The sequence below is a fragment of the Cyprinus carpio genome, chromosome B3 (genome assembly GCF_018340385.1).
Source record: "Cyprinus carpio isolate SPL01 chromosome B3, ASM1834038v1, whole genome shotgun sequence".
Classification (NCBI taxonomy): Eukaryota; Metazoa; Chordata; class Actinopteri; order Cypriniformes; family Cyprinidae; genus Cyprinus; species Cyprinus carpio.
In genome coordinates, this window is record NC_056599.1 from 17,249,421 (window position 1) to 17,264,127 (window position 14,707).

General features: G+C 39.4%; 1 gene segment (V, D, J or C); it reads left to right on the forward strand.

The window, feature by feature from the left end:
* The first annotated feature begins 8,412 nt into the window (after positions 1-8,412).
* LOC122136783 lies at positions 8,413-9,634 on the forward strand. The segment is given in 3 exon segments: positions 8,413-8,524; positions 8,652-8,777; positions 9,480-9,634. Coding segments are annotated over 3 exon segments (327 nt in total).
* The last annotated feature ends 5,073 nt before the right edge of the window (positions 9,635-14,707 follow it).

The following is a 14,707-nucleotide window of genomic DNA, read 5'->3' on the forward strand; positions in this document are numbered from 1 at the left end:
TTTTCCTGACTTCAGTCTAGCCACGTCTGCCCGGAGAAGGAACCTCAATCCAGTTCTTAGAAGGATGACAGCACTGGGTTTGCTGCCGTTTTCTCATCTATCTGGCATCTTAACTGCCCAGGAGAGTAGAATAATAAGGTGGACATGGAGACTTAAGTTTCTGCTATGATTTTTTTTTATCCTGCAAACTTGTCTGGTGACTGGTAAGCTTTGAAATTTTTTTGGAACGAATGGAGAGAAGGTTTGATTGCTGGTTCTACCAGAAAGACTCAGGAGGTAGAGATAAGACTAAAGTATTTTTTTACAAGAACACAAAAAATAGAATTATTTTGGCGTAGGCCCCATCCGTAGCATGGATCTGAAGTTTGTAGATACCAGCTAATCCTGCCAAAGACGAAGGCAGGGCGGAGCCTACCCCAAAAGAAAGAATAATGATGTAATACGCACCAGATTAAGTATTTCTTAGAGGATCCTGGAACATGAACAAAAGAGATAAATTGAGATAATTAGCCAGACATAAGAATACAACATCAGATTATAGCTAAAGTATTAGCTTATATGGCAATGAAGATAGACCACAGAGCCTTTGAGAGAGGCCACGATAGGCCGGACAGTGAGAGAGAGAGGCAGGCCACGATAGGCCGGACAGTGAGTCAGAGAGGCAGGCCACGATAGGCTGGACAGTGAGGCAGAGAGGCAGGCCACGATAGGCCGGGACAGTGAGGCAGAGAGGCAGGCCACGATAGGCCAGACAGTGAGGCAGAGAGGCAGGCCACGATAGGCCAGACAGTGAGGCAGAGAGGCAGGCCACGATAGGCCGGACAGTGAGGCAGAGAGGCAGGCCCCGATAGGCCAGGCAGAGAGGCAGAGAGGCAGGCCCCGATAGGCCGGACAGTGAGGCAGAGAGGCAGGCCCCGATAGGCCAGGCCCCGGCGGGCCACAGTGGGAACGGCCCCGGCGGGCCACAGTGGGAAATGGCCCCGGCGGGCCACAGTGGGAAACGGCCCCGGCGGGCCACAGTGGGAAACGGCCCCGGCGGGTCACAAAAGAAAGCCACGAAGGCCGCAGAGAAAAGGCCTAGCTAGCCCGCAGAGGAGGATGTCCAAATTGACCATAGTGAGAAAGCCAAGAGGCCGTAGAATGAAGTGAAATGCAGTATGCACAGAGAGGAAGGCCATGTAATTAGACCACGGTGGGAACTCAACGAGATGGGTAACAGAGCGGAAGGCTACGAAAGACGGGCCACAAAAAGAAAGGACAAGTTAAGCCACAGTAATCAGAGGTTGTTGGGAGTAATATGAAGAGGAATTGTACCACCACCATTATTTGCATATAGATTACCTTGAGGACAGCTTGATATACCTTAAGATGTTTAGTATTTCAGGTCTAATGTGGAATTCCAATGCGGAGGATGACCATCTTCCCAGTAGCTTCATATCTGATGTTTGTACTCCGAGTTCAACAGCATTAGTGACCAGTGTATAGAAGCGGTGACGGACAGCAGCTTCTAAACGTGACTACATTGAGCTGAACCAGCTGCAGAGACAAAGGCCCCGATAGGCCGTGAAAGAACGCTACAAGAGGCCGTAGAGAGTATAGCTACTAAGGCCATGACGGAAGCCTGCGAGAGGCAGTGAAAGAGTAAAAGTAATTAATAGGTGTAACACCACCACCACCAGTATTTGCTTAAATTTACCTTAAACACACGCATTACATTACGTTGATAGGTAATGTACTTTTCTTTAAACTATGTGATGTGAAAGCCTTGTGTGTAGATGACAACGATAGACCATTGTGTGTGGAAAAACCATGATAAATTGGACATGGGGAGCATGTGAGAAGTAATCACCGCCAGTAGTTTGCTAAGAGTATTATACTGTACCTTGAGCATTACGTGAAATAAAGTCTGATCTTGACGGACATCCGATGAGGAGGATCATGAACATAGCAGCCTGAAGGCAAATTACAGGAATTCTAAACCACCTCACTGAGTAAGAAAGGTGATTAGGTTAATTGATAAGAGGTAGAATTAGGGTTCTAGCAGACATAAGAGCATATACGAAGATACAATTCTTTAGGCTAGACTCCTGCGTACTCTTGATAAAACTCCATCTAACTGCCAGAAACTGCAGAGCAACCATAAAAAGAGATACTCAATTTAAGCAAAGTCGTTGTGACATGTGAAAGCCACAATAGGCCAAACTTCATAACTGTAATGGACACCGTCCCTGATGACCATCATAGCAAAGTTATGCAAAGTGCCTCAGCAGTCTGTGTAAGGTGAAACGCAGCAACAGCCGGGTAAGACCAAACAAGCCTCGATTATAACTTAAAGTCTGCGTGAAATAAAAATTGACTTTACTAGCACACATGGTTAGTATTGATGTAAATGATCTGTGCAAGTTAATCCGCTGAAAAAGAAAAATAAATAATCTTCTTTGTAATCCTTAATCAAAATCTGAACATTTACTTCCGCTGTGGAATGGCATTCCTTTTCTAATGACGTCAGTTTGACGGCATGGGCAGAATATCCTTAAACACACCCCTCCAGCCATTAGTTTTTTTTTTTTTTTTTTTGTTTATTTGTATAGCGCTTTTTACGATACAAATCATTACAAAGCAACTTTACAGAAAATTAAGTTTCTACAATATTTAGTAGTAGCTTATCAGTGGGTGACTGTCAGTTCATGTGCATATGGCAGAAATGTTCAGAAAAATCAATAAAAAGACGTAAACAAACAGACGATTAACACTATTAACAGCAATTATGCAATCAAACTTATAGCAAAAATGTGGTAGTTCTGTATGTTGTCTCTGGGTTAGCATCATCTGAGGTCCTCTGAGGGGCTGGCATCATCTCTTCTCAGGTGTTCTGGATCCAGACTGGAGCTTGTGTAAATCCTAGTTACCACGGGATGTAAATCCTGTGGCAAAACAGAGAAACAAATAGAGACATAATTAGCATAGCTGCTGTTCCAGCTAAGTAAAATTAATTCGTTTAACCCAAGCTAAATAATAATAATGCACATTTGATCAGATATAACTGCAGTCCAAAATTATGAGATGCATTATTTGAATGCTTGGGCAAAGAGATGTGTTTTTAATCTAGATTTAAACAGCGAGAGTGTGTCTGAACCCCCGAACATTATCAGGAAGGCTATTCCAGAGTTTGGGGAGACAAATGCGAAAAAGCTCTACCTCCTTTAGTGGACTTTGCTATCCTAGGTACTATCAAAAGTCCAGCGTTTTGTGACCTTAGGGAGCGTGATGGGTTGTAGCGTGGTAGAAGACTAGTTAGGTATGCAGGAGCTATGCCATTAAGGGCCTTATAAGTAAGTAATAATATTTTGTAACTGATACGGAACTTAATAGGTAGCCAGTGCAGAGACTGTAGTATTGGGGTAATATGATCATATTTTCTTTACCTGGTAAGGACTCTAGCCGCTGCATTTTGGACTACCTGTAGCTTGTTTATTGAGGATGCAGGACAACCACCTAGCAGTGCATTACAATAGTCCAGTCTAGAGGTCATGAATGGATCGGTCACGTATCCAAACTTTTTTCTGTTTTTTAGGCAGACCTCTATTCTCGGTAATGTGCGGTCTGTTTTGGTTCTTGTTCAAAGTTGTTTGTCTTCCTTTTTTGTGCTATTTTTATTTTATACAACAGACGTTAATATCTTTATTTCATTGGATTTTTAAAAAAGATTGCTCACTCGGGGGGTTTGGCATATAGAGTTACGATCCCATCATCACCAAAGAGGATCTCGACGGCGCCATTGCTAGCACTTAAAAAAGCAGCAAAGTACTTTGGACACGGTTGTGGCCTCGACAGTAAGAGATGCGATAGACCCTTTACTGAGCCTGCCATTGCGTGACAACAACTCTGTACAAGAGAGCTAAAAGCAGAAGTTGAAAAACTTGCCATTGCTACAAAACAGCCCTCGCGGTGAAAAGCCCTCGCGGTGAAAAATGCACGTGAGGATAGGAGGACAGTCACGAACCTGAGAAAGCAGCTAGAGCAACTTACCGATAAGCAGGATTGGATTGCGGCATCTTCTGGTCGACCATCTGTTTCCTCAGTTTGATCGCATTGCAATGCCTTTCTTTGTCAAATCTGTTTGGAATCGCGAATAATCTGGCCTTAATTTATCTGTCATCTTGGGAGAAAGTGTGGTCTAACCTCAGTTTAACCTCTAAAAACTTGGCTCATCATCTTATATATTTCCAAGTTATTCATAACGCATGTATAATAACTCCTTGCAAAAGATGCAAAATTAAACTGAAACCAAATTACAACTGCCACTTCTGTAATACTGCGTCAGCAGGTACTTTTCTTCATATGTTTGGGGAGTGTCCTATTCTGTTAATAATCTATGGACATATGTAAACTTTCTTTTATCCTCATTATTACAGATGGATTATATTGTTAAGTCAAGTTTATGTCTCACTAAGGTACAGCGGCACGAATTGACGGGGCCGAGCCGGGTGCTGTTGATGGTTGGCAGTGTTCTTTTTCTAAAGTACTGGATATATATGATGTCTGTTATTGTGTGTTTTTGTGTTTTGTTATGAATGGATGTTGTGATGTGTGTTTGTTGTATGTATAAAAAAAAAAAAAAATTTGATCACAAAATTTTTTGAGCAGCACATGTAGTCTTTTCCTTTCAATTTTACCCTCACATAGACGACTTCAGGTGAAACCACTTCATTATCTGCCTCTGAGAAATTGTTCATTTCAACTGCCACAGTTTCCCTGCCAGAATTCTGAGAGGGAATTTCATATATGTGTTGATGTTCCATCATGTTCACAAAAATTAATCAGCAAGGAGTCATTCAAACGCTGCTGCTGCTTCTGTTGTGTGTGTTACTGCATGTTTCTGTTCTCTTAAATTGTCCTAAATGTGTGCTGTCAGTTTCCATTAACTCATCCTTTGTGGTGTGAAAACTGTGTGAACTACTTTCATTGCCCTTTTATTAAATGCAGCCTCAAAGCAATACAAAAGTAGGGCTGATAATTATATATGATTACATACACAAGGTTAGATTAGATGTTTAAATTAAGCATTGAAACACAAGGTTTATTCCACAAATTGACCTATTTCTGTGGTGGGTTTTCCACTGAGGGAACCAACACAGGTCTACCTAATAATTATGATTACATACACAAGAAAATAATATATATATATATATATATATATATATATATATATATATATATATATATATATATATATATATATATATATATTCTGCAAACAGCTCTAATAGAGGAGGTTATGAAAAACTGTTATGAATAATTCCCATAAGTTGCATTGTGCCATAAGCGTGTTCACTGACTATGGTTCTTGTAGCATAAATCAGCAATAACAATAATGATCAATTTACACCTGTTATTATTATTTTTACATGGTCTGTAACTCATTCTTAAATAATATTAATGATTTATCATTGCATACATTTTAGCAAGCTCACTACTGAGTTTACTTCTTAATAGTTTTACATTTTGCTGACTTTTTTTTCAGTTTATTATATTTCTCTCTTTTTCACAGATATTCATTGTCAGACTTTCACTCAGTCTGAAGATGTGGTAAAAAGACCAGGTGAATCTTTTCGTCTGGTCTGTACTGCCTCTGGATTTACATTCAGCAGTTCCTGGTCAGCTGCCTGGATTTACATTTGGTGGCTCCTGGCCATCTGTGTTGCAACTATTAGTGCATCCAATACACCATACTATTCCCAGTCAGTTCAGGGCAGGTTCACAGTGTCCAAAGAGGATTCCAGCAGTCAACTGTATCTACAGATGAACAGCCTCAAGACTGAAGACACTGCTGTGTATTACTGCACTAGAGAGTCAAAGTGAATGAGTTCAGTGTCAAAGCAATCTAAAAAAAAAACAAAAAACAAAAAACAAAAGGAAAAACAAAACACCTTTACTGTTGACTTCACTTATGCTCCAGAAGTAGCCTACTGTTCCATTTACAAGTGGGGGCGCTCTTGTCAAGCAGTCTTAAAGGGATAGTTCACCCAAAAATCAAAATTATGTCATTAATGACTCACTCTCATGTCGTTCCAACCCGTGAGACCTCCGTTCATCTTCGGAACACAGTATAAGATATTTTAGATTTAGTCCGAGAGCTTTCTGTCCCTCCATTGAGAATGTATGTACGGTATACTGTCCACGTCCAGAAAGGTAATAAAAAACATCTTCAAAGTAGTCCATGTGACATCAGAGGGTCCGTTAGAATTTTTTGAAGCATCGAAAATACATTTTGGTCCAAGAATATCAAAAACTACGACTTTATTCAGCATTGACTTCTCTCCCGGGTCTGTTATGAGCGTGTTCACCTCACATCGGTTCGCGAACGAATCACTCGATGTAACCGGATCTTCTTGAACCAGTTCACCAAATCGAACTGAATCGTTTGAAACGATTTGCGTCAACAATAAGCATTAATCCACAAATGACTTAAGCTGTTAACTTTTTTAACATGGCTGACACTCCCTCTGAGTTCAAATAAACCAATATCCCGGAGTAATTCATTTACTCAAACAGTACACTGACTGAACCGAGCCAGATAACGAACGAAACATTGACTCGTTCTCGAGTCAAGAACCGTTTCTGTCGGACGCGTCCGATTCGAGAACCGAGGAGCTGATGATACTGCGCATGCATGATTCAGACTGACACACAGCGCGTCTGAACCGAACTGTTTCTTTTGATGATTGATTCTGAACTGATTCTGTGCTAATGTTATGAGCGCGGGTAAACCGAAGGCTTCAATCAAGGGCAATCATCGCCAATGAAGTCATTACGTCGAGCGCAAAAGAACTGGTGAACCGTTTTCGGCAACCGGTTTATTGAATCAAACTGTCCGAAAGAACCGGTTCGCGGAGAAGAACAGAACTTCCCATCACTACCGGTGATCCGAAAACCGATGCAACCGGTTCTTGACTCGAGAACGAGTCAATGTTTCGTTCGTTATCTGGCTCGGTCATCAGTTCAGTCAGTGTACTGTTTGAGTAAATGAATTACTCCGGGATATTGGTTTATTTGAACTCAGAGGGAGTGTCAGCCATGTTAAAAAAAGTTAACAGCTTAAGTCATTGGTGGATTAATGCTTATTGTTGACGCGAACCGTTTCAAACGATTCAGTTCGATTTGGTGAACTGGTTCAAGAAGATCCGGTTACATCGAGTGATTCGTTCGCGAACCGGATGTGTGAGGTGAACGCGCTCATAACAGACCCGGGAAAGAAGTCAATGCTGAATAAAGTCGTAGTTTTTGATATTTTTGGACCAAAATGTATTTTCGATGCTTCAAAAAATTCTAACGGACCCTCTGATGTCACATGGACTACTTTGAAGATGTATTTATTACCCTTTTGGACGTGGACAGTATACCGTACATACATTCTCAATGGAGGGACAGAAAGCTCTCGGACTAAATTTAAATATCACTGACTGTGTTCCGAAGATGAACGGAGGTCTTACGGGTTTGGAACGACATGAGGGTGAGTCATTAATGACATAATTTTGATTTTTTTTGGGTGAACTATCCCTTTAAGCCCCGTTCACACCAAGAACGATAACTATAAATATTACTTTAAAGATATCTATATTAGCGTCCACACCATCTAACAATATCGTCTGTTTATTCTAAGCGCACACGTCTGTCGCTTTAACTTCTCGAGCTTGTTATAGCAGGATGGAGTCTGATTGGGGTGTCAATGTTTTTTATCGTTCATCAGCTGAAAAAAAGTTGAAAAAATGTTGTTCTGAAAGGGATTCCAACAATATCGTTTCTCTATGCCCTTTATCGTTATAACTGTTGTGGACTCTTCTATTCTTTAATATTGAGAACGAATTTTAGAACTATATCTTTATCGTTAACTTTATAGTTATCGTCCTTGGTGTGAACGGACCTTAAGTTGACTATTTCAGACATCACTCAGTGAAAGTTTGTTTTCTTGACCAAGAAATAGACAGTCCAATTTTAAAAGTCTGAAGAAACACAAATATACCTTAGAGCAGCTTCATCATGAATTGTGTTCTTGTGTCTGCAAAAAGTATGTGTTTGTATGATTCAGGATCTTTCTTTCTTTCTTTCTTTCTTTCTTTTCTTTCTTTCTTTCTTTTTAATATCTGTAAATGATCATTTTTTGTAGAAAGCAATTATTATGTATAACAAATTAATGACAAATTGCTTTAAAAATATTGAAAATGCTTCAAAATATTGAATAGTCATAGTTGTTTAACATTTATGAACATTAAAATATGTTCTCATAAATGTCACATGTCAACAACTTATTAATTTCTGTTAAAATGACTGTTTTTCATACACATGTGCAAAGAAGAATTGAGGCTGGAGGAGGAGTTCATGCAAAACTGGGATGTTTGTCTCTCATAAGCTGTTGTGCCACCAAAGTGTTTCTGTTCACTGATTGTATGGGTTTTTTGTTGAAGAGCATCATTAGCAATGACAACAATAATTAATTCAGTTCTGATACTGCTGTTTTTAAATGGTTGTTTTTTTTTCTTCTAAATAATAATATTATTAATAATATATTACTGTAAATACTTTTAGCAAGCAAATAGTTATACCTTTTTGTCCTGACTTTTCAGTTTATTATACTTCTCTCTCTTCCACAGATATTCATTGTCAGACCTTCACTCAGTCTGAAGATGTTGTAAAAAGACCAGGTGAATCTTTTCGTCTGGTCTGTACTGCCTCTGGATTTACATTCAGCAGCTACTATGTAGGTGTAGTGAGACCATAGACAGTAAAAGAAATGGACACAGCGACCCCATTGGAACTCAATTGAGACAAGTGAAGCCCGATTTTTAGCGATTTTTAGAACTTCCGTTTCTGACGCGCAGACTCAAACTAAGCTTGATGACGTCAGCAACCTGTCTGACAGATGTAAATCTTCTAGTAGCTGTGCGTGCAAACTGCCATCGTTAATCTTGCAGAGACGGAGAGTTTGAGCGGGGAGTTCTTTGGCGTGAGTGAGCAGGAGTAAGTATTTTGATTAATTATTTTGTATAGTATTTTAAAATGTAACGCCAGTACGCCATATCTCTTGACGTCTCCCCCGATTGCCTGCGAGCTTCTCCTCCTGTCTGTACGGTAATTTCTCTACTGTGCGACAGAGAGTCGAGTGGTTATGACGCAATCGTTAGCCTATTTTTACAAAAAATGTTTCTACGGGGCCATAATGTAACATAGAAGGTAATGGAGCCCTTTGTACATTGTCGTGTATCTTTAGAAATAAATAATGGACAAATGGAGTCTTTAAACGCCTCAGATGTAAAGTTATTCGCTGTCAAAGTGACGCAAAAAATGAATGGGAGTCAATGGGATGCTAACGCAAGTGAAGTTCTGCTACAAGATGGCGGCACGCGGCCGACTTCAACTTCCGGTCGACTTCCTTGCCCCCTGAGTATAATGAATGGGAGTCAATGGGATGCTAACGCAAGTGAAGTTCGGCACATCCAGTTCTCCAATCTCCTATTCCCAGTCAGTTCAGGGCAGGTTCACAGTGTCCAGAGATGATTCCAGCAGTCAACTGTACCTACAGATTAACAGCCTCAAGACTGAAGACACTGCTGTGTATTACTGCGCTGTAGGGTAGTAGCGGTTGATTTCAGTGTCAAAGCAATACAAAAACCACCACCTTTACAGTTGACTTCACTAATGCTCCAGAAGTACTGTTACATTTCCAAGAGGTGGCGCTCTTGTCAAGCAGTTTTTGTTCATGTTACAAATGTCACACACTGAATGTTTTTCTTGACCAAGAAACAGACAGTCCGATTTTGAAGTTCTGAAGAAACACAAATAAACCTTAGCGTAGCTTCATCACAAACTATATTATCCTGTTTGCATGTTTGTAAAAAAAAAAAACAAACTATATTATCCTGTTTGCATGTTTGTAAAAAAAAAAAATATATATATATTTTCATTTTTGTCTGGAGTTGACGAATGCAATATGTGCCAAAGTATACATTTCATTTAAGTCAAATCTGTAAATTAACATATTTGATCAATAAATTCTGTAAATTAACATATTTGATCAATAACATTTCTGTAGTGCTGTTTTGGAATCTGTAAATAGTTCATGCACCGACTGAGAAGAATAAAGACTTAATTAGATTGCATTGCCTGAGGACCTGTGCAAGAATTATTGTACTGACTGGTTTAATGAGTGCCTGTGTTATCATTTATTAGCATTGTATTATTACTCAGCTGTAAAAAGTGCCTGGATTATCATTTATTAGCATTGTATTATTACTCAGCTTACATCAGCTTAACTGGTTCTATTCAACTCAAAATATTATTTAATATGACTAAATAAATATGACTATACCACCACAAATGTTATTTTTATGGTTAAGATCAGGTATAAATAGTTCTTTAAGTCAACACACTCATTACAGTGTACTGTACAATTTCCACTTATAAACCATGTCTAGTCTGTGTGAGTCCAGTGAGACTGTGAGTACAGTACATTTTTTTCAAGACTTTCTTTTATAAATCAAGTATACAAAATCAGACAAATAATTTTACATTATCATTAATAATTAGAACTAATATCAGATGTTTACATCAATGCAAATCTCCACCTTTAACAGGAGCACACAGACATAATAAAAGCTCTTTGTGTTTTACAAAGCCATAGCACAGTGGAAAACACAAGCAGCATCATGTACTTTGCATCAGCACTGCTAGTTTTAGCAGCTGCACCTGTGAGTATACTACTGTATGTATATACAGGTTCTTCTCAAAAAAATTAGCATATTGTGAAAAAGTTCATTATTTTTCCATAATGTAATGATAAAAATTAAACTTTCATATATTTTAGATTCATTGCACACCCAACTGAAATATTTCAGGTCTTTTATTGTTTTAATACTGATGATTTTGGGATACAGCTCATGAAAAAAATTAGCATATTTCATCCGACCAATAAAAGAAAAGTGTTTGTTTTAATACAAAAACAAGTCAACCTTCAAATAATTATGTTCAGTTATGCACTCAATACTTGGTCGGGAATCCTTTTGCAGAAATGACTGCTTCAATGCGGCATGGCATGGAGGCAATCAGCCTGTGGCACTGCTGAGGTGTTATGGAGGCCCAGGATGCTTCGATAGCGGCCTTAAGCTCATCCAGAGTGTTGGGTCTTGCGTCTCTCAACCTTCTCTTCACAATATCCCACAGATTCTCTATGGGGTTCAGGTCAGGAGAGTTGGCAGGCCAATTGAGCACAGTAATACCATGGTCAGTAAACCATTTACCAGTGGTTTTGGCACTGTGAGCAGGTGCCAGGTCGTGCTTAAAAAACTACATCTTCATCTCCATAAAGCTTTTCAGCAGATGGAAGCATGAAGTGCTCCAAAATCTCCTGATAGCTAGTTGCATTGACCCTGCCCTTGATAAAACACAGTGGACCAACACACCAGCCGCTGACATGGCACCCCAGACCATCACTGACTGTGGGTACTTGACACTGGACTTCAGGCATTTTGGCATTTCCTTCTCCCCAGTCTTCCTCCAGACTCTGGCACCTTGATTTCCGAATGACATGCAAAACTTTGCTTTCAATCCGAAAAAAGTACTTTGGACCACTGAGCAACAGTCCAGTGCTGCTTCTCTGTAGCCCAGGTCAGGCGCTTCTGCCGCTGTTTTCTGGTTCAAAAGCACACGCCTGTGCACGGTGGCTCTGGATGTTTCTACTCCAGACTCAGTCCACTGCTTCTGCAGGTCCCCCAAGGTCTGGAATCGGTCCTTCTCCACAATCTTCCTCAGGGTCCGGTCACCTCTTCTCGTTGTGCAGCGTTTTTTGCCACACTTTTTTCCTTCCCACAGACTTCCCACTGAGGTGCCCTTGATACAGCACTCTGGGAACAGCCTATTCGTTCAGAAATTTCTTTCTGTGTCTTACCCTCTCGCTTGAGGGTGTCAATGATGGCCTTCTGGACAGCAGTCAGGTCGGCAGTCTTACCCATGATTGCGGTTTTGAGTAATGAACCAGGCTGGGAGTTTTTAAAAGCCTCAGGGATCTTTTGCAGGTGTTTAGAGTTAATTAGTTGATTCAGATGATTAGGTTAATAGCTCGTTTAGAGAACCTTTTCATGATATGCTAATTTTTTGAGGAATTTTGGGTTTTCATGAGCTGTATGCCAAAATCATCGGTATTAAAACAATAAAAGACCTGAAATATTTCAGTTGGTGTGCAATGAATCTAAAATATATGAAAGTTTAATTTTTATCATTACATTATGGAAAATAATGAACTTTTTCACAATATGCTAATTTTTTGAGAAGGACCTGTATATATATATATATATATACTGTGCTAATTTTTTGAGAAGGACCTGTATATATATATATAAGTTTAGTTTGTATTATTAATAATGTTTATTTGTTGTTTGTAGGTCCTTTCTGTATTGAGCTGGATCAGCCTCCTGTCATGGTAGTAAAACCAGGGACACGTTTACCATCTCATGTAAGATCACTGGATATTCAGCCTCCACAAACTGGATCAAACATTCAAGTGGAAAACCGATGGAATGGATCGACTGGTTTCTACACTTTCAGTAGCACGGTGTCAAAGATTCTCTCAAAAATAAGATTATTTCTCTTCTGAATCCTCCAGCAACACAGTTATTTTAACAGGGAAAAATTTCAAACACTGAAGACACAGCTGAGCATTACTGTGCTCGCTATACACTGCTACAAACTGCTACAGGACCTGTACAAAAATCCCAAACCATTTTTCAATAAAACAAAGCTATGCATTTCAGATCCTTTCCATATTAAAACATCTTATGACATAATTCCAAAGTCAATATGGCAAAATCAAAGCAAATAAATAAATAAATACTGCAGACTGAATGGGTCAGGTGATGTTTTAGCCTTTGTAAATCAGATATATTTTTTTTTATTAAATTAATCCGCAAAAGTTTCAGGCAACAACCTTGGGTGCACAGTTTGACCCCCATTTAAGAATAACTTAGTGCAAGAGGGCATCCTTTCATGATAAATGAAAAAACAAAACAAAAACACTTGCCACTCATGTTTTGTTTAAATGACCACACCCCACTCTATGTGTCCCCATGCAAATATATCAATGCAAACTCAACTGCCATATTTTCTATTTACACAACTAGTAAATGAGCGATTTACCAAAACATAATTTTTCACCAAAACATTTTTCTCTCTACTTAGGTGTTTATTGTCAGGTTGTGTTCACACAGTCTGAAAAGACAGTAACTGTGTCTCCAGGTGCTTCCTACAAACTGACCTGTGCCTGCACTGGATTCACTCTTAGTAGCTCTAGGATGCACCTTGAATGCTCAACTGACCCATTATAAGAATAATTTAGATGCCAGAAGAGGACACCCTTCCATTAAAAAAAAACAACAACAAAAAAAACTTTTTACCTGACAACCTGACACCACTCTATGTGTCCCCATGGTGAACGTGATTTCACCAAAATACAACATGTTCCTGGATAAACATCCTTGTTGATCCTGGAAACACATTCCAATCAACCAATCAGAACTGAGGGATAAGTTAAGAGAGATCACGTGACCCTTTGACGGCGGTGAACACACTGTCCTTAGCTATGCTCATTTTATCAAATATTCTACAATCCTGATAGTAAATTTCGAACAACTTTCTATCTACTCCATCATGAGTTTCTTCAACGGTCAAGGACAAAAAGAGTGTTTGAGCAATCGCCAATAAAGAAAAAAAAATCAAAGACTCCACCTTCACTAAAGAAGATCTCGAACACGTGACTGGGTCGATTCCGTTCAAGCAGCTGGACGTGAGGATAGGAGAACAGCACGAAACCTGAGAAAACAGCTAGAAACAACTTACCGATAAAGTCACGAACATGGAGGATAGGAGCAGGAGAAATAACGTGCAACTGGTGGTGGAAGGCTCTGATGCAGCCGGCTTTCTCAGAGATAAATCTTTCCAAGTGGATCCCTGCACTGAAAGGACACGATACTGAGATTGAGCGGACTCATCACGTATGATGACAGAAGAAAAAGTAACTCGAAGCGGCCCGCATACTCTTATCTTTCGTGTGTGCTGAGATTGCAAGACAAATTGGCGATCCTGAAGGGTGCACGGCAGGCATACCCGGTGAAATATACGCAGGATAATGTCATGCTGCTGTTTTTTCCTGACTTTAGTCCAGCCAAATCTGCCAGGAAAAGGAACCTCCAAACAGTCCTTAGAAGGATGACAGCACTGGGTTGCGACACATGATTTTACTGATTTTATCAGCTCACTGCCACAGACGAAGGCATCTTAACTGCCCAGGAGAGGAGAATAAGAAGGGGAACATGGACACTTAAGTTTTTGCTGTGATCTTCTGTCCTGCAATCTTGTCTAATGACTGATAATCTTTGAAATATTTTTTTTTTTTTTTTTTTTTTTTTTTTTTTTTGAGCTAATGGAGGAAAAGGTTTGATTACTAGTTCTTGACACTTGGCTTTTGGGGACAGGTTTTGCGCTGTTGTGGATCAGTCACATATCCAATGTTTTTCTTTTTTCTTTCTTTTTTTTTCTTTTTTCTTTTTTTTTTTCTTTTTTTTTCTTTAGGTACAATCTCAAAAAATGTAGAATATCATGGAAAAGTTCTTTATTTTTTGTAATTAAATGCAAAAAAGCAAACCTGTTCTTATAATCTAGA